Source organism: Pteropus medius, unplaced genomic scaffold, assembly GCF_902729225.1.
Source record: "Pteropus medius unplaced genomic scaffold, Ma_sr-lr_union100, whole genome shotgun sequence".
In the NCBI taxonomy this organism is placed as follows: Eukaryota; Metazoa; Chordata; class Mammalia; order Chiroptera; family Pteropodidae; genus Pteropus; species Pteropus medius.
In genome coordinates this window covers 24,656,610-24,676,099 of record NW_024351073.1, presented here as the reverse complement: position 1 = coordinate 24,676,099, position 19,490 = coordinate 24,656,610, and the positions used below count along the sequence as shown (strand labels likewise).

General features: G+C 61.1%; 1 protein-coding gene and 1 long non-coding RNA gene across 4 annotated transcripts in view; one reads left to right on the top strand and one right to left on the bottom strand.

Moving 5' to 3' along the window:
• Positions 1-201: 201 nt before the first annotated feature.
• On the bottom strand, positions 202-6,599 carry LOC120586296 (uncharacterized). 2 transcript variants are annotated; one of them, XR_005648683.1, is made up of 3 exons: positions 6,430-6,599; positions 1,288-2,855; positions 202-1,062 (listed from the first exon to the last, which is right to left on the bottom strand). It is a non-coding gene; the product is annotated as an uncharacterized LOC120586296 (long non-coding RNA). The 2 variants fall into 2 exon arrangements; XR_005648682.1 differs by lacking the exon at positions 6,430-6,599 and having other exon boundaries at positions 1,288-3,489.
• A 130-nt stretch (positions 6,600-6,729) lies between these two features.
• IRX1 (iroquois homeobox 1) overlaps positions 6,730-19,490 on the top strand; it is a 16,716-nt gene continuing 3,955 nt past the window's right edge. Inside the window, exons 1-4 of one of the 2 annotated variants that reach the window (XM_039842821.1) lie at positions 6,730-7,254; positions 9,877-10,906; positions 11,264-11,336; positions 11,601-12,034. In XM_039842821.1, coding sequence (XP_039698755.1) covers positions 6,979-7,254; positions 9,877-10,906; positions 11,264-11,336; positions 11,601-11,658 — 1,437 coding nt within the window. In that variant the 5' untranslated portion in view covers positions 6,730-6,978 and the 3' untranslated portion in view covers positions 11,659-12,034. Of the gene's footprint in view, positions 7,255-9,876; positions 10,907-11,263; positions 11,337-11,600; positions 12,035-19,490 lie in introns of those variants that run through there. The other variant, XM_039842820.1, reaches the window with a different exon arrangement.

Here is a 19,490-nt window from a genome sequence, read left to right as displayed (position 1 = left end):
GGGTTTTACCGGCAAATCGCCCTTGCATTTGCTCGGATCTGAGGAGTGTGTTATCATTCCTAACCTATTATCTCATGTCTTTTCTGGTTCTTACTGTCACTTGTCATTTGGAAGGATGTGTGGAGTAAATTCTAAATAAGTTTAAAATATGTATGCATGTAGATCTGGTTCTTTGGAAGAAAGATGGTATTGTAACCATAATTAAATGTGATTGTTTATATTATAATTTAACCACTACTGGCTGTCATGGCATCGATTTCAAAATGCATAGCAATGATAAAAATCAGGGGTTTGAAAAAGAAACAAAAAATTAATAATTCTTATCAGCGTCGTATTTTTCTTTTAAGCCCATTTCTCCTTAGTTGAACACCATATTAATACCATTGAATATTTATGGGACAATGGTGACCAAATCTGCAATTAAAGTAAATTATTTGATTAATGAAATATTAATGAAAACGACAGTGAAATTAAACCACGTGGATATGAGGTGTTCTCATTTCCCATTCTCGCTTCGGTGAGAGGGTGGGACCGTCTCCACTCCGCCCCATGCCTGCTTTTCTGGGCTGAAATTCCATCACCCAGGGCTAGAAAATTCGGTCCAGGGCCTGGGACAGAGGAGGAGATGAACCAGTCTGCTTCTGGAGCATCTCGAGCACAGAAAACGCAGAAACCCTGTGAGATTTCGAGCAGGTCGCACTCCGCCCTCTGTGAGTCGGGCTACGAACCCTGTTAGCCACGCCGGCCACTGGCGCTGCCAAGGCAGGCGGTGTCAGAGCCCCGCCGAAGGGGTGGCATGGCTCGGAGTGACCTCCTCTTGGTTTTGGAAGACACAAGGAAACAAGAGTTGTTCCACGGTTTAGGAATTAAGGGTGCAGGTCAAAGTCTGGGTGACGCCAGCCCTCCTTCCCGTAAGTCTGATGGCTGGGGTGCCTTCCTGTTGCTGGTGTGGAGGCCTCGGGGACCCGGCAGCTGGGGGACAGTCCTCCTGAGGGGCGCACCACGTCCTCGCAAACACTCGTCACGAAACAAGTCCCGAACGTCGTCTCGCACTCGAAAATGCTGCCGAGGGCAAAATGAAATACGTTTCAAGATAAACTAGACTGACGGGGCACAAAGCCAGGAGTTACTAATTTCCAAAGGGACCCGTGCACGTAACAGAGCAGCTGCTGTGTGGCCAGCACGGGGCCACCTGCCCTGGGTCCTTCGGGCGCCCGTGGCCGGTGTTTCGGTAGTGCGGTAACAGTCACACACTCAAAGGGTTAAAACAGCGACCTTAAGGCTCACCTCCTTCACAGCAAGGTCCTTATCACGCGAGTTCTTATCAGGGGCCTGCAAACAAGATGTCCTACCTTTTAAACAAATAATTCATTAGGTAATTAAATTCAAGTGAGATTACTCTAATTAAATATACACTGCTGTTGAATCATAATTTCTATGAGGTCTAGTTAAAGATGAACAATCTCTTATTCCTGACAAAAAAAGAAAGCTTTAAACGAAGTCCCTGGTGGCTGGCGGGATAGACTTACAAGCGCTCCACAGAGGTCACTTCAAGAAGGAAGAGCCGCGGGCACAGCACGGGGGTGGGGCCCCGGGACTGCCTATTCCAGAAGTTGGGGCTGTGTGCTCAGCGCCCTAGTGAAGGGCTTTGTGGGCCCGACAGGAAGTCACTCACGACGACCTTCCTCCCACACAGCCCCGGGCCCGGGGCGAGCCCCGCCCCGAACCCCAGGCGCTGGGGAGGCCAGCACAGGCCCCAGGGCCGCAGGATTTGAGCAAAATGAAGTCGCTCATCACCCCCCCACCCCCTTGCGGAAAGCCCGGCCCCCTGTAATGGCCCCAGGAGCCCGAACCAGGGCCGCGCTCAGGGGGACGCACAAGTCCCGCCGGCTTTGATGTGCGCCCCGCGGCTGCGGGAGCTGCCGGCCGCTGCGTGGCCGCCCCGCGCGCGTTGGTCAGACCGCGTTCCCGAGCGTGGCGGGCACACCTGTCCTGCCGGCGTTTACACCGCCTGGCTCCGGGATGGCATCGGTCTGGGACGGGTGAGACACAAACGCGAACTAATGAAACGCTGCATAATGGGGCCCTCCAGGAACACGGCGGAGAAGTAAACAGGAGGGCAGCTGCCGCGCGATCTACCGCTGCCCCCGGCCACCGTCTGGTGACATCAGATGACACTCCCTGAAAACCCTCGCGCCGCGCTGTCGATCATCCTGGAGGCAGAGTGGAAACGATCTGGTTAATTAAGGGGAGGTTTATAAAATATTTACGTGTGCGCACACGCATGCGATTCACTTCCCCGACGCTCGGGGTCAGCGACATCGGGACTCGGGGCTGGGCCACCGCGGTCCATCTCTCCGCTCTGCGGCGGTGGGAAGCTCCGGCTCACGCCGCCCGCCCACCGCCTCCGGGAGCCGAGCCCCAGCTCCATCCGGGCTCCTCCCGGAGCGTCCGGCCGTCAGCGCCGTGCGCCGCTTATGGGCCTTGCCCTTCCCCGCTGTCCCTCCGCTCCGGGCGGCTCCTCCCGCCGGCCGCACTCGGCCAGTCCGCAGAGCGCGCCCGCCTCGCCGTGCAGTCCCCACAGCCCCGCGCTCGGCTCGCAGCGCCCACTGGGTGCTACCCTCGGCCCAGAGGCAGCAGAAGCGCCGGACTTGGACTTGGCGTGGCAGGGGACGCCGGCTGCAGACCCCGCGGTCAGGCCCAGCGGCAGCAGGATCAGCGCGCCGGCCCGACGCCCGCCCTAGCTTGACGCCAGGGGCACCGGGGTTACAGCTGTGCGCTCCAGCGCGGGGCTGGGCTGCCAGGGACTGTCCCACGCTCGTCCCCCTGCGCAGAGTCTGGTGGTTTCCTGGGTCCTGCTGGAGAAAGGTGCGAAGTCCTAACGAGGATTTAACAAGACTCATAAATCAGGGCGCTTGTGGCGGGGGGGGGGGCTGGCCCGGGTCGGGGATCGGGGCACCCCCTCTCACCCCTCCTCCGCCCCCCATTCCACACCACCGGAGCTGCAGCCCGCCATCCACACAGCAAAGACTGTCCATTTTGAGAGGCAGGCAACGAGGCCGCACGCTGCCCCACAGCACCCAAGTTGGTCTCCGTTGCCTCGCCCCGCCCCCCAAAGGCGGATCCACCTTGGACTCTAGGGAGTAGGCGGCCCCCCCATTCACTTCCGCCCTTCTCCAGACCCAGGTCAGGGGGGCTGCAAAACGGTGGAGAAATATTTCGGATGAAATGCAACTGTGAATGAGGGCGACGTGTGGCTTGTTCAATGTCACCCTTTTGGAGATATGAGGGAGGTATCTGGAGGGGAGCAGAGACTACCTGGTGTGGGGCTAAGGACAGGAAAAAGGACACTCGAGCGGTGATCCCAAGTGTCCCCCAGTTGGAAAGCTACCCCACCTCCAATAACGGTGAGGAGCTGCGACTTTCCATCAGGCCTTGGAACTTGTTTAAAAGTCAACTTGGTTCAAATGCATCTTGTTCACCAACCTCCCCTCCGTTCTCCACCACCTCCCCACCTCGGGCCTCTCCACAGACCCCCCACCTCAGCCACTTTCCAGCCACGGCACACAGGAGTCCCTGACGCCCATGCACACACACACAGGTGACAGCGGACACCCACGTCCCAGCCGGAGCACCAGAGTCCTGGCCTTATAGCCAGAAGGTCCCTTTCGACTGGCACTGCCCGGCGTTCTTCACGGAGCATGGGGCTGCCAGACCGAGCCGGCCGCGCAGCGACCCCTAGGTCTGGCTATGCACCGCTCGGCGGCCCTGCCCTTGGCTCAGTGGTGGAGAGACAAGGAGGAAGGCCGCCCAGGACAGGAGCAGCCTCCAGACCAGCACGGGCCTGCCTGACCCACCTCTGTGTCAGGCGGAGACGGGCTGAGGGTCTGGGAAGCGGGGTTCTCCCAGCTTGCCCGCCCAGAGCCCCAGGGCTGGAGGCCGTCGGGGCTCGTCTGTGGCCACCGGAGCCCCACTGCCAGTCCTCCACCTGTGCCTGGACCTGGCTCCTCCTTCCTAAAGCCCCGGGCGTCTCCAGCTCTCAGGCTGGCCCAGGGTCATTGCCAACCGGAAGGGCGGAGCTGGTGAGCTTGACCGCATTAAGAGCACAGTCAAGTCGGACCCAGCCTCCAGGATGGAGCTTCTCTCCTGGCTGGGCACCCTGGGTCCACCTCCACCTAGCTTAGCCTTTGATGCTAAACAGAGTGGAGGGCTGGAGGGAGGACTCTCTTTGGGGAACCTCAGCCACTGGAGCCCTGGGTCCTTGCCGCCTCTCCAGCCCCCTCTCCAGCGAGCTGCTTCCCATGCAGGTTTCTCATTGCTTCTTAGTTCTCTTCATGCAAGTTTCTGGGTAGGGGGCCAAGAAGAGAAGGGAAGAGGCAGCTAAGTCCCCCAGGGTCTGTTAGGGCCCCAGTCCCTGGCCCTGGGCAGAGAATAGCTACAGTCACCGGGTGCCCCGGCTCTCTCTGTGGCTCCCTTGGGGCAAGTCCACAGTCCTTGCTAGTTCTAATCGCTCCATAACTGGCTAGTCCTCAGGCGGCGTTTCCAGGTGGGTTTTTCCAGCTCACATACCTGGTGTCTTCAGGAGTCTACAGTCATCTCATGACCTGAATGGAGGCATACAGGCAGAGCACTGTAGGGTGGCATTGCCGGGCTGGTCCAAGGTCAAGACAAAGCCTGCTGCCCCTACACGCACCGCCCCCCCCAACAAAACCCCAGGTTCTGAAAGCTACAGGGTGGCAGAAGCCAAGGTGGGCCTTTGCTGCCAGGGAGTGGGAAGGAGGTGGCGGATGCTGGTGTCTGCATCCTGACACTGGCTTACATTCCACTTCACTCTGGGTCACACAGGAGGGCTTATCTCACCTGTGTTTACCTGTTGCCCTGAAATGTGACACTGGAGTTTGCTAAACAGGACGGTGGTGGAGCCAGCGGGGCTCTGATCTGCTTTGGATGCGGGGGAGAAGGGGTAGATGGCCCTTGGAGGCGGGTGGGAAGCAGGAAGAAGCTGCAGTTAGGGACTTCCCAGAGGGAGCTTCAAGTGCCCATTCCTGATCCCTGGAGTCTGCCACAGCAGGAAAGGAGCCCAGGCAGTTGGGGGGAGGCGGGTTCTGGAAGGAGCAGGGCTCCTGGGGGGGGGAGGGGCGACAGCCACAGGAACAGGAGAAAGTCTGACTCTGAGCAGAGGAATTACAGCCTCATTAGGAGCTGGTGATTAGTAATTACTATTATGGGCATTTTTGTTGCTAATTACAGGCAGTGGCTCCGTGTCTGTCCTCAGGCCCCAAAATGGGGAAACAGAAGCCTTCCCACTGCTGCAGGAGTCCCTGGGGCTCCCCGATCTAGGCCAACTGGAGGCAGAACTAGGGGAGAGGGCCCCGGTCGGTGTCCAGGTCACCCCAGGGGCAAAGCGTGCTGCCGACCAGGCCCAAAGTTCCGCCTCATTCCTGAGAGCCCCAAAGGGCCTAAACCGAGGCCACCACCCAAGTCCGTGGATGAAACTCCTGCGGAGTCCACTCTGCCGGAACGAAGCAGCAGGGAGTGTGCGACTGTGCTCTGGCTGCCGCGTGACAGATGGGGAGCAAGGTGGCCCCAGGGGTCCCTGCGGGTACCCTGGGCGCGCTCCCCACCTGGGCTGCCAGGACCAAGCCGGCGAGCGCAGCTCGGGGGAGGCCTACCCTACCTGTCCGGGCACAGGACGAAGGGGGACCGCGCACCCGACGTCTGCGCCCTGGGGCGGCCAGGCCCCTGGCGACCGGGAGCCATTCTGGAGCGCGCCGCGCCCAGCCTCGTCCGCTGGCTCTTTCTGGGGGCGGAAGATGGAGAGAGAAGAGGCACGTCCCGTCCCAGGCCTGCTCGGCGCCGCCTCGGGCCGGCGCGTTCCGCTCAAGTTCACTTCCTGCATCTGCACACCTAGTGGACGAACGAGGGCCGCCCAGGCCACGGTGGCTTCTCCCATCGCCACGACGGGCAGCCAGGTTTCCCTCCCGCTGTTTTGGTGCTGTCTCCGTGAAGAAAAGGTCCCCCGCCCCCAAGAACCCACGACCGTAGAATCATCTGCTTCCGCCAGCGAGCAGCTTCTCAGCTACGGTTCCCGTTCTCAAAGTTTCCACGATAGAGGAAGCCGGCAGGACTCGGCCTCTCCCCGATCCTCCAAGTGCAGCGAGGCCGGTCGTTGCCAGATGACCCGTTAATACTTGTGGGGGGCCCGGGAACGCCACGCCCGTGTCGGGTGTCACGCCGCGCCGGTTCAGTGGAACGCCGAGGGCACCGGGATGCACGTCTGCAGGATGTTCGGGAAAGCAAAGGCCAGCCGACCTGGGAGCAGAGGCCGCTCCTGGTCGACTGTCACCGCGCCCCCGCCAGCCCCTTCCCCGCCTCCCCAACCGTGGAAAAGCAGGCGCCGAGATGTTTTTTGTGAAACGGCGGACACACCTCGGCTTCGAAACAGCAGACCCCGGTGTCCGACAGCTGTGAACCGGTGTCGACAGGTTGTCAGACAGCCGCGGGGGCCGGCGGGGAAGGGGCCCGCGGCCGCCAGGCCCGCACCCGCCGCTCGCGCGCTCACCGCGGGCGGAGGTGGCCCGGCCGGCGCGGGGCACCACGTGCTCGCCGGGAGGGGCGGGAGCGGCCGGCGAGGGCGGGCGGCAGGCAGAGAGGGGGCGGGAGGGGAGCCGGGGGGCGGGGCCAGCGCTCAAGGGGATGCCAATCAAAGCATCAACTTCAAATTGTGTCTGAAAGCCCCGCCGCCGAGCGGAGGGCGGCCGCCGCAGTCGGCGCGGGACCGCGGATCCGGGCGCAGCCGGGAGCCGGGCGCCAGCGAGCACCGGGCCGAGGAGCAGCCACCGGCCCCCGCCTTCGGGCCGGCCCGAGCGCGCCCGGCCCGCCGCCCGCCGCCCTCCCCGCGCCTGCCCCGTGCACCCCCTCCCGCCCCCGCCTCTTTAATACTTGCCCGCCGCCGCCGCCGCCGCCGAGTCCGCGGACATGTCCTTCCCGCAGCTGGGATACCCGCAGTACCTGAGCGCCGCGGGGCCCGGCGCCTACGGCGGAGAGCGCCCGGGAGTGCTGGCTGCAGCCGCCGCGGCCGCCGCTGCCGCCTCGTCGGGCCGGCCGGGGGCGGCGGAGCTGGGCGCGGGCGCGGGCGCGGCCGCGGTCACCTCGGTGCTGGGCATGTACGCGGCGGCCGGACCCTACGCGGGCGCGCCCAACTACAGCGCCTTCCTGCCCTACGCCGCCGACCTCAGCCTCTTCTCGCAGATGGTGAGTGCGCCCGGCGGCCGCGCGCCCTGCTCGCCCGGGCGGCCTCTCCCCTCCGGCCCCAGCGCCCCGGGCCGGGGGCTCCGGCGAGGCGGCGCGCGCGCGGGGGACGGCGGCGGGCGGGCGGGGCCGGCTGGGGCGAGGAGCGCGAGCGGCCCTGCCCGCGGTGGCGAGGCGGCGGCGCCCTGGGTCGCGCAAAGAGGCCGGCGGGCTCCGGCCCGGCGATCTCGGCCGGGCAGGCGGGAGGCCGGCGGCGAACGAGGTCTCGGCGGGAGTCAAGAGGCCGCGCGGGAGCAGGCCCGGGGCGCGCGGCCCGCCCCGGAGGTCGGGGCCGCGCTCGTCCGGCTCCCGGGCCCGGCGGCCGGGCTCTGGCTGCGCGGCCCGCTTTCCCGGAACCCGCTCCCGCCCTCCAGAGCGCCGCGCGACCGCCGCGGCTTTGGGCAGGGCCGGGGAGACTCAGCGTCTCCCCCCGAAGCCGAGGCCACGCCGTCGCCTCCGGGTTTCAAGCCCGGAGCTGGCGGTCAAAATCAGCGTAACAATGGCGATCGGACGGGCCCGAGGGTTGTCTTAATGGCGTCTGTGCAAACTGGAGATTTAGGGAGAAAATTAAGTTGAAATATTTGGGGGGCGTCTAAAATGGTGTTTGCTTTGACTTTCGTAAGTTGCCAAAGTTTTCATTTCATTTGCGTGACATAATGGAGGTTAAAGAAGACGGTGTCCTGGGCTGAAAATAAATGGTGTCCTCCGGGTGTCCACGCCGGGGGTCACGTGGGGGAGGGGCGCCGCGGGACCGCGAGGGCCACAGGACCTATTTTCCTTGGTCTGGTGAAGGGTCCGGCTGAAGTTCGGGCTGCTGGTGACCTGTACCCCTTGCGCTGCTGCGGGCGGGTAACGTAGTTTGGGGGCTCCCCCCTCTCCCTCGTCTCTCACTCCCCGAAAAAGGCGAGAAACAAATACTCGCCCACCGTACGCCGGCCAGCAAGGCGGCCGGTGTGTTTTCCTGTAACTTTTTCTTGTAGTTTTGGAAAGAAAGCCTCTGAGAGCAACCGCGGCTGCTTCTCAGATCCTTTGCTATCGAAAGGGATCCGCTCCCATTTTGTCCCCGCGGCCGCGACGCCAGCCCGCCGGCCAGCCGGCCGTGAGACATGCACAAGGTGTCCTTTCGAAGAGAGTTGCCCCAGAGACGAGGCGGCGATGTGTTCTTTATGGTCACGACCAAAATCATTCGAGAAGGGCAAAGTACATTTTTAAAAAGATTAGGCAAAAACGAAATCTGCCCAAGGAGCCCTTTTCTCTGAGGCTTCGACCACCGGACGAATTAGTCACAGAAATCTGCTCCTTACAACTTTGAGATGGGACCCCCTTCCGCTCGCATAGCAAGTGGAGAATGGTCCGTGGAAGATTAGAATATTTTACAGAAATTTCAAGTAAGATATGTGCCTTCTGGGACACCCCCCCCCGGGTTTTTTTGGGGGGGTGGCTCTGTAGTGAGGACCTGCCCCTATTGTAGTCATGGGGAAGGGAGAGGATCAATATTTTTTTGCTAAGGGGGGGACTTTCTCTGTAGTCCCCCCTTAAGGTGTGTCTCTCCGTGGTCTCTTGCCCGTTCTTGTAAAGGAAGCTGAACCCGAAACTCTGCCGTCTGGCCCGGGTTTCCAAGCCTTTAGGACGGAGTTTGGGAGTCGAAAGCTAAAATGTGGGTGAACGTCTGTCTGGACGATTTATGGTAATAAAGAGGTCTAATGAGGTCGTTAGGAAGACAAAATGTTATTTACCAAAAAACCTTGATGGGATAATTTGACTCGCTGTTTTACTACCCATGATAAAAAGAATATTGATTGCAAATAAATCAGGGCCTCTAAGTGCTTGGGCGCAGTCTGTGCTGCTGGCTGCGGAGCTCAGGCAAACTTCGCAGATAAAGTAGCAGAGGCCCGGGAAACCGGATCCTGCTCGCCGGCGCGGTGGCGTTAATATTTCACCGGATGAGCCCTCCTTTTGTGTTAAAAAAAAAAAAATGGTGTTTTGTTATTGTTGTCAATGATGGCCGGGATTAAAATTTTAAAAGACCTGTCACCACTTTAGGCCTGTAAGTGTGGGTGCGCCATTATATGCAGATTAACGTGGAAGCTGGAAGGAGCTGTGCTTTCATTTTAAATTGCTGGAGGATTGGGGCCGGGAGAAGCCCCGGTGGTTTGTTGTGTTTGACCCCCTCGGGGTCGAAGGGTGGGGGCGCGGGCTGTGGGTTCTTTAGGTTTGGAGAAGCTGTTTTATCGGCCTAGTTGAAAGGTTTTCCCCTCCAGCTACTGCGAGGTAAACTTGGAAATCTGGCTTCTGGAGTCGGCGGGGGCTGCGAGTGGGGGTGGGCGGCCTCGGGAAATCCTAGGGGCCCGGCTCTTCTGTGGCCTTCCAGAGGCAAGGATTCTGGAACTTTTCTTGAGTGACAGCAAGCTCTCCAGGGTCGGTGGAAGCGCCGCTCCCGGAGGCAGCTCCTGGTCTGAGCGCCGCCGGCCCTGGGGCCTCTGCTCTCAGCGGAGCCCCCGCCGCCCACCCCGACTTCGCGGTTCTGGGCACTCATCTCTCTCTTTCTCTCTCTCTCCTCGGCCTCGCCGGGCCGCGCGGTCGCAGGGCTCACAGTATGAACTCAAGGACAACCCCGGGGTGCACCCCGCCACCTTCGCCGCCCACACGGCGCCGGCCTACTACCCCTACGGCCAGTTCCAGTACGGAGACCCGGGGAGGCCCAAGAACGCCACGCGCGAGAGCACCAGCACGCTCAAGGCCTGGCTCAACGAGCACCGCAAGAACCCCTACCCCACCAAGGGCGAGAAGATCATGCTGGCCATCATCACCAAGATGACCCTCACGCAGGTCTCCACCTGGTTCGCCAACGCGCGCCGGCGCCTCAAGAAGGAGAACAAGGTGACGTGGGGCGCGCGCAGCAAGGACCAAGAGGACGGCGCCCTCTTCGGAAGCGACACGGAGGGCGACCCCGAGAAGGCCGAGGACGACGAGGAGATCGACCTGGAGAGCATCGACATCGACAAGATCGACGAGCACGACGGCGACCAGAGTAACGAGGACGATGAAGACAAGGCCGAACCGCCGCGCGCGCCCGCAGCGCCCGCCCCCCTCGCCCGGGACCAGGGCTCGCCGCTGGCGGCCGCCGACGCGCTCAAGCCGCAGGACTCGCCCCTGGGCCTGGCCAAAGAGGTCCCGGAGCCTGGCAGCACGCGCCTGCTGGGCCCAGGCGTCGCGGCAGGCTGCCTGCAGGGCGCCCCGCACAGCAAGCCCAAGATCTGGTCCCTGGCAGAGACCGCCACGAGCCCCGACGGCGCGCCCAAGGCCTCGCCGCCGCCGCCCGCCGGCCATCCGGGCGCGCACGGGCCGCCCGCGGGCGCGCCGCTGCAGCACCCCGCTTTCCTGCCCAGCCACGGACTGTACACCTGCCACATCGGCAAGTTCTCCAACTGGACCAACGGCGCCTTCCTGGCGCAGGGCTCACTGCTCAACATGCGCTCCTTCCTGGGCGTCGGCGCGCCCCACGCCGCACCCCACGGCCCGCACCTACCCGCGCCGCCGCCGCCGCCCGTCCCCGTGGCCGCGGGGGTGCTCCACGGCGACAAGGCCTCGGCCCGCAGCAGCCCCGCGCTCCCAGGTAAGGCGCCCGGGGACTTCCTTCGCTCCAGGGCCAGGATTCCAGACTCCGGAGGGAGCGTGGCGCGCGGTTGGGTAGCAGTGAGGGGGAGGGGCGCCAGCCCGGGAAGAAGCGAGGCGGTGGCCGCGGAGCCCGGCTGAGGGGTGACCCTCGCCTGAATTCGGGCAGCGAGGCCAAGGCCGGCGGCCTTCGGGACAGAGCCGCGCGTGCGGGGCGGAGGAGGGGGTGCTTCTGGTGGATACCTTGCCCCAGCGGCGGGAGGGAGCGGGATGGGCCGGGGAGGAGGCTCGCGTCCCACTGCCATCCCCTCCCCGCCTGTCCCCCGGTCCTGACGCTGCCTGTCCCCCACCCTCGCAGAGAGAGACCTTGTCCCTCCGCCGGACTCGTCGCCGCAGCAGTTAAAGTCGCCCTTCCAGCCGGTTCGCGAGAAGTGAGTGCCGTTGGCTTTTACCACCGGGCAGGGGAGGGAGCAGGGCCTGGCGGCGATGGGGTCGCGCGGTCCTTGTTGAATCGGGGCTGTTCTCCCGCCCCGCGCACCGGGCCAGCTGGGTCCGTCCGCGTTTCTCCCGAGCCGGGAGCCGCGAGGGGCAGGCGACCCCGCCTCCCGGTTGCTCGGCGGGCAAAACCGGCGACGCGGGGTCCCAGCGTGCATCCTGACTGCGTTTTCCTTCTTGTCTTGCTGTTTCCCCCGCAGCTCACTGGCCCCGCAGGAGGGAACGCCGCGGATCCTAGCAGCCCTCCCGTCCGCCTGATTCAGGGTCTTCCTTTATTTTTGCGGGGGGAGGGGGGAGGAGTTCGGGAGGGAGGGGATGAGGGAGGAATTAAGACAAATAATTCAGACCAGTGTAAAGGACAAACTGGGCAACGACCTCAACGACTCCCATCCGTCTCTTTCTGCAGAAAGGGGCTCATCCCGGCCGAGCCCGTCCAGGCCGCCAGCCTCTGCCCACGGCTGGGCTAGGCGGCTGTCACCGCGGGCTGCGTTGATTATCGTTCGGTAAATGCCCCCACGTGCTTGTGTCTTTTTTTCTTTCTTTCTGTATATAGAGTGATTTCAGATTGTACATAGCGCGTCAGCAAACTTGTCTAAATCATATATTTTTGTCTAATAAACTCAATGAAATGGTGCCTGCTGCTCCTGCTGCTGTGTGTGGCTGGGGGTGTCCCCGGAATCCTGGCCGGCCCGAGTGCCTGTGGCTTGGGGAGGACAGGCCCTGGGAGTCTGCGCCCCGGAGGCGGGTGTTTCTCACTCTTGGTCGTGGAGTCTGTGATGTCATTAGTGCAGTTTCCCGGTGGCAGTTGGATACTAACCATTCATGTGTATGTCTGGACGTGTCTTTCTCAGGACAGAAATGAGTTTGATATTAGGCAGTTTACAAAACGATTTCTTAAAGCGGGTACCTGTGGGGGGAGAATTTCCAGTCGTGTCCCCAAAGGAGAACTTGGGGTTTGAAATCAATTTATACCTAGTTGTCTCGACAGTGCATTGTGGCGTGGGGCCGTTCATGGGTAGAATGAAGACATAATGGAGTATGAAATTTTCTAATGTGCTTCTAATGTACTTCTTAGTTATTTGGGTAAATCAAACGTGGAGAAATTCGAAGGCTCTTTTGAACCCCTCTGATGGAGCGCAGGGATGCAGCGCCGCGGGGTGTTCCCTTGGGCCTGTGAGCCACGGGGCTCGGTATTGGGGGCCCGTAAAGAAAGAAGACTCTCCTATCCCAGGGACGCCCTTTTAAACCGCGCCTTGCACGGGGCGCGCTGAGTGAGCGAGCAGGGACGCAGACGACCCCCCAGATGGCCTTGGTCAGGCCAGCGGGCAGCTGGGAGCGAGGGAGGAAACCGCGGGACAGCGCAGGCCCGCGTGCGCCCTGGAGGATGATGGCCCCAAGCCTTTGAGGACAGAGCACGGTGCGTTTGGAGCGAGACGCGCAGCAGCGGGCACCCCGAACAGGGAGCAGACGACTTTTGCGTTGAATTTGAGAAAACCAAGAAAGCAAACATTTCCAAAACTGCCAGGAGAGAAAGGGTGCGGGCTGCTGCGGACCTGCCCAGTGGGGAAGAGGCCGAGCCGGAGCCGGAGCCGGAGCCGGAGCCGGAGCCGGGCGTCGGAAAAGACCTCCCACGCCATCTCCATATTCGCTCTCGAACTCTTTCCGGACCCGACGTCGGGGGCTGCTAGTGGGCAGGGCGTGGCCGTCTGTCTCGGGGCTCTGCTGCCAGCACAACGGGCGGCTAGCTCCGAGGACGAGGGGACGCCACCCCAGGAGCCGCGTTCCCCGGAGCTCTCCTCCTTCTCCAGCCGCCCCCTCCTCCGTTCTTTTAGGGGCGGAAGGCGCGAGGGCGGTAGCAGGTGGGGGCCGCGTGGGGAACGGAGGGCTGGCCGGCCGGCGCGCGGTCTGCGGCCGCAGTGGAGCCGCTTCCAGCCCGAATGGACGTGCTCGAAGCGCCCTCTATAGGCCGAAAGCGGAATGGGGTCCTGGCTGAGGCGCGGATCTCGCTCCTGGCGAGGGGCGCAGAATCTGGGGGTGCTGGGCCTTTGGGGGTGCCGTGGGTGCGAACCTCGACTTATGGTGCTGGGGATTTCCTGTGTTCTTGGGTGCCACCCACTCGTTTGAGTCCTGGGGTAGGCTGCTGACATCCGGGGGGAGAGAAGTGAGTGGCAGGTTGCTTGCGGAGCGTTTGTTATTGTCTCAGGTGGGGCTTGCCAGTTCAGAGAGAACTTCTTTTCCAGTCCTCCACGCTGGGGCTTGGGGATCACCACAGCCCTGGGCTCCCCATTCCTCAGTTCTTGGAATGGAACACCCTGACCAACCGCTGGGGCCAGATGGATCCCGTGTCCTTGGCGACAGCCCTCCAGAGAGCTCTGACCAGCTGTGTCCTGTGCCTCTGAGGAGGAATCGTGTCTTTGGCCCACAGACACGCTGCTCTGGTGTCCAGTGCGCGGGAAGATCCCTTCCAGGTGGAATCTCGGGAAGCGGTACAGGGTTCAGGGGGGGCAGTTTGAGTCCCTTGGCCGGACTCCGCCCTCTCCTTTCTCAGACTCAAGGTGCTCCAGGCAGCACCAGCTGCTTGGGGATCCTGTAAGTCCATTCATTGTTTATGCCCGTTTAAGACCCATAGTGCTGTTGCCTGGTTTGCTGGGCCAGCACTACTCAATGGAGGGGTTCCGGGCCTCAGAACCCCATGGGGACGGGAGAAGCTTCCCATACAAAGAAATCAGATCTCCAGCCTTGGAGGTACTTGTTTTGAGGGAAAAGCTAGAAATTAATTTTTAATTGAGCACCGAGAGCAGCATCTTTGTTTTTCGTGTGCTGTTTGTTTATATTCTCATCTTTTCCGACCACATAGCCACCCAGGTGTGTGCGGCCCGGGGTCCTGTTGCCACCTCGGGGATAGCTGTGCATGCAGCATTTCCGCTCCTGGAATATCTGGGGGTAGATGCAAACCCCCTGTTCTTGAAAAGCTAAAGTGGAAGTTTCTCCGCAGCTTTCTGTACTTGCGAAGGTGCTCTCCGGCCCTGGCCGGGGATAGCCTCAGAGGATGGCTGTCGTTCTGCGGTTTGAAGGGAGGAGTAGGGGTGACGGAGGCCCCCAGAATCAGTGTTTGCATCCTGGTGCTCCCTCCTCCTGGGGAGAGGAACAGGCTTCCTAGAGTAAGGATACTCTGAGTTGGGGACAGAATCTCTGTTGAGTCTTGGTGGGGGTAGGGTAACAGTCCAGCCCCACCCCTCCTCTTTCTGCTCTAGCCCGGGCAGGTGCCCAGGTGACGGGATCATCAGAGGCACAGCCTCGGTAGATCAACTGCCCCCAGTTTCTGGCGGGAGGAGTGGGGCTGGGCGCAGGCCCCGCCCCCTCTTGACCTGCTGGAGACTCTGAAACCTCAGCTCACTGCCGTCCTCCCTCCCCACTCCGATCAATTACATTCACCAGCACATTTATCTCGCCTGCAGTATGGAGAATTCATATTCATATCTCGGTTTTAGTGGTCTGACACTGATTAATGTAATACACTCCGTGGCTCCGAGGGGCGTGCCACCCTATGAATCATGCCCTGTAAAGTTTCAGTCGTCCTTGTAGATGGGACTGTGCCGGAGAGTGAGGGAGGGGGCAGGGAAAGGAGCGAGGGCAGGGGGGCCCCCCTCTCCCCAGCCACTCATCTTTGCTTCCCTTCCCCTGGTTCCCCAGGCAGGGTGGGGGTGGGGCTGGGCTGGCACTGCCCAGGGGAGACCACTGATTCACGGACATCAGAGCCCTGGTCTTCAGAGCCCAGTTTGTCAGCAGGAATGTGGCTTTGATTGGGGACCCCTAAGCTGTGGGCTGGAAGGGGTTGGGTGGCTCCATGAGGTTCGGGGTATGAGGGTCTTAGGGACCCGCCTGCTGTGCTGTGGGGGCCACATCTCAGGGGCCAGCACTGACATGAGTCAGCAGGCTCTCAGGCTTCCTTGGGCCCCAAAAGAGAAGTTTTGGGGGTACCTGATGCTGAGATCGGGCCTTGTGGTCCCACAGCTTGCTACACTCCGAGAATGTTTGGGGGGTGAGTCCTAGCCCCAATGGGAGGACAGGCTCTAGGCGTGGGGGGGAGAGAGTGGGCCCAGTCTCGAATCCAGGCTGGTGGCTTGGAGATGGAGCTAAGAGGTGGGGGGCATGCACCCAGGAGTGGGGAGTGGTGGCAGCACCCAGTTGCCTGGAGGGGTCCCCAAGCCCACATTGGGGGATAGCCCTGCATCATTCCTGGGGCTAAGGCTGCCCACCGGCTGTCTGATGAGCAGCCTCCCAAGGGGAGAGGGGGGCTTCTGCAGGCCTTCCACAGGCATTCCGCAGCCCCCACCAGCCAGCAGCTCTAATTATGGCTCCAGAGCTGAGAGGCCCCGGAGGTCATCCTTTGGGGCCTGCTGGCGGCCTTTTGTGCCCCAGCTTCTGAAGCGGGATACAGATGCCCCCAGCCCACATCCCTGGGAACGCTTAGAATGGGCCCGCTGAGGACCAGCACAGAGCTGCAGGCCCAGCACTGGCGCAGGTGGCTCAGGCCGGGGGCCCAGATCCTCCTAGAGGCCCGCAGAAAACAAAAAGTAACTTTTGAATTGCAGTCGATGTATCATACCCATACATTTCTCTTTGTACCAGTGCCTTGAGATACTTGGTTTCAGGAGCTCCACCACCCAGGAAAGTCGCCATGTGGCCCAGGCCCTGTGCACCCTAAAATGACGCAGCTGTCTTAAATGGGAAGTCTTAGGATCAAGGTAGCCCTGATGCTGGGAGGGACGTGGGGGCGGGGCCCGGCACAGCGAGGTGACCTCTCCATTTCACTCTCGGGCACCGGGCAGGGGGCGGTGGATTCCCCCAGGCTGTCGCCTGCATCATGCTCGCCAGGAGCACTGTGGCCCAGGCCCCGCCCCACCAGGTGCCCCTGCGAAGGGGAGGCGGGTCCTGGCGGGGCTGGAGCTGACCCGGGCAGGGCGGGACACAAGGGGCAGCTTTTTCTGGCCGCTGCTGTTTGTCTTCTGAGGACTCCGCCGGCGTCTCTGATGCTCTAATCCGTTTTTCCAGCGTCCTGCGCGCAGGGGCTGAGTGCGGGGACACAATGGCCAGGCTGCACCATGCGCCGGTGGGAGGAAGCCGGCACCCAGCTGGCCTCCGGCCTGGGGCCGCTGACCTGTCGCCCCAGCGTCCCCACCGGCGCAGGGTCCCGGGGTCAGCGGCGGAACGCGGTGGTGGGAATCTCGGCCGCAGTTTACATCTGAACCCCGGGACCTGCCCCGCGGACCCGGAGGGAGCTGGCCGCCTTCCTGCGCCGCGCGTTTGCGTCCCACCTGGGCGCTCCTGGGAAGGGCCTCCGACCCCCGTAATGACCGAGCGGGGCAGCTGCGGGCTCGGGGTGGCTGGCTCTCCTCCGTGTCGTCTCCTGTTTGCTGGCGTGTCGCCACTGTAGCTTTGCTCGTCACTGAATTTTAAACGTATGCTTAATTGCCAGGTCCTGGGTTTGCTCCGGCACTGTCTGAAAATATTAAATACATCTGCGAGGTGGTGGGCAAGAGAAATGAAAAAGGTGCTTGCTGCACAGAATGTTAAAAAGATCCCACAATGAAGTGATTAACATTCGTATGAATAAAATTAATCACGCATTAACTCGGCAGCACAGTGCCTGGACGCAGTAGGAGCGTGGGAGGCCCCCTTGGCCCGCAGCAGACACCCAGGCATTGCGGACTACTTGAGGGGACAGTCAATAATAGATATCTAAATTTGAAGCAAGGAAAATAAAACCTCCCCAAAGACCAGCATCACACATAGGGCCAACATTAAAACACAACCATCATTTTTCAACCCCCTAAGTGAAACGGGCCGTCTGCAGGCGCACACGTGCAGGTGGCATGGTGCGGGCCTGGTCAGGGAGGCCGGACTGAGCCCCCGGCTGGGCAGCTAGGCTGTCCCTTCCCGGCCTCGTCCCAGGGCCCAGCTTCTGGCAAAGCGGCGTGGCTCAGGCTCGCGGCGGCCCTCCCGCATTATTAAAATTTCCAGACTCGCAGATCATAAAGCGCGATTTCTGCCCTTGCGGCTCGCGCTCCGTCCTTTGTAATCTCTTGCCACTGCGGTCTTGGGATGGTTCCAGCAGGCTGTACAAAGGCAGGCACAGGCATCTGAAGTGTCGGTCCGCAGCTGTGGCAGAGAAATGCCGTTGCCATTTGTCACCGTGGAAGGTGAATCAATGCGCCGCCTTCCCCGGCCCCACATCTCCGCCGCGTGCGTTCTCCGAGCTCGGAGCACCAGTGAAACCCGGCCCCGCTCGAGCTGACGTATTAATATTTACCGAGGATTTGCAAGGTCAGGACTAAATGTCACGATTGTTGATAGGTCCCAGGGGAAATACTAAACAAATTCACATGGGCTCAGCTCTTCACATTTTTATTAATCTTTCCCCCACCCTCCTGAAAGAGGACGTTGGAATATTGCTTCGCAACCTTAGAGAAAATTCAGAGCAAGGGCAACAGTAAATGCAGGGCCGCGCCGCCCCTCCGGGCAGCGGCTCCCGGGGGAAGGCCCCGATGTCACGTGACGGTCGCCACCCGGCACTTGTCCTTCTCACCGGCCGCTCAGTCAGATCGATCCCCAAGAGTTCGCCCAACGCAGCCCCGCCGCCTCCGGGCTCGGATGCGCGCGGGCGTGGGCTGCGTGCGGGCGCCGGGCTTCAGCGCGGTGCGGGCGCGCACCTCGGTACCAGTCCACGGTTCTCTTTAATAAGCTCCGTAATTAGTGTTCGGATGCCTCATTACAAGTCATAGCCTGTAGCGGTCCTAGGCCAAACGGCCCTCCGCAATCTGATTTATTTTTTATCAGGCAGCAGGAGCTGTGGAGTTTTTGTTTGTATAATGGGGACCCGCATCAGGCCCCCAGTGTAAAAATACCACCAGGAAATTAATTGCTTCTGTGTGGATTCACCGCAGATGTGTCCTGTTGATCAGAACGGTATATTTTTGACTTTGCTATCCTGCAGTGAGTTATAGAAAAACAAAATGAAAGCCAGCAATGCAAACATATTAGCATCGACACAGATTCGGCCTGGCGTAATTGAAAACACGGGGCTTCGAGAGGCTGCGCAGGGGAAGTTCACGTTCCTGGCAAGACCCTGGCCTTCCTGGCCCCTCCCGTGAAGTCGTTATTTATCGTGTGCGTATTTACCCCTTCCAAGTGGAACCGCCTCCTGGCAGACACGTGCCGGAATATCTGCTTAGAACAACATGCCCCGAGCGGGAGGCCTGGTCCCTGAACCCCATGCCGGACACCAGGGCCCAGGCGGAGGTCGGTGGTTTGGCGCTTCACGACCACGGAAAAGGCCGAGGGAAAGGTGGGTCTCGGCCGGTCACGCAGGCGCCGCCCCAGGGGCCTCCGGCGGCCTTGGGTGTGCTCCGTGCGTGTGTTTCACACGCGGCTAAGCCGAGTGGATGGATCGGTGCCGTGTGCTCTCTGGGCCGCCCCACCCCCGGCTCCGGAATAAACGGAGAGGCGCCCTTCCTTCTCTCTGCTCCTGGAGAGGGGCGCTCGCTCCCTAAGTTCTGCTGAGGTCGCAGATGAGTCCTCCAACCGCTGACAGCTTAGGGATATTTTCAGAAGGATGGCACCCGAGTTAGGACTGGTCACTGTGTGTTCTGTTCTCGCCACTGGACTGTCCATTGCTGGCCATTCTGCATGGATCGCTGTCACTGTGGTTTTCGTTTGGTTCTCATCTTTTTTTTTTTTTTTTTTGTTTAGAGGGATTTCATGAGCTCTCTCTGAATCCTGCTTTTCGAGGCTGTGGGAGATCAGCCGTCTGATTGTCTCGCTCAGCTCTGTGTTGGAATAAAGTTTGTAAATTTCACCTCCGAAAACTCAGCAGATAACACCTTATTTATGCAAAAAAAAACCGCACTAATGCTCAATGTAATGATGATAATGAAACATTTAGAATCGTGCAGGAAAATAATTATGTTTCTCATGCAAAAGGACACGTGGCTCTGACTGTGAGTGTGCTGACAGCATCAGGCGTCCTGCCGCAGGGAGGGTAATTAGACGCTAGAACCTTTCGCAGCGGGCGGGGCGCGTGGAGTCCT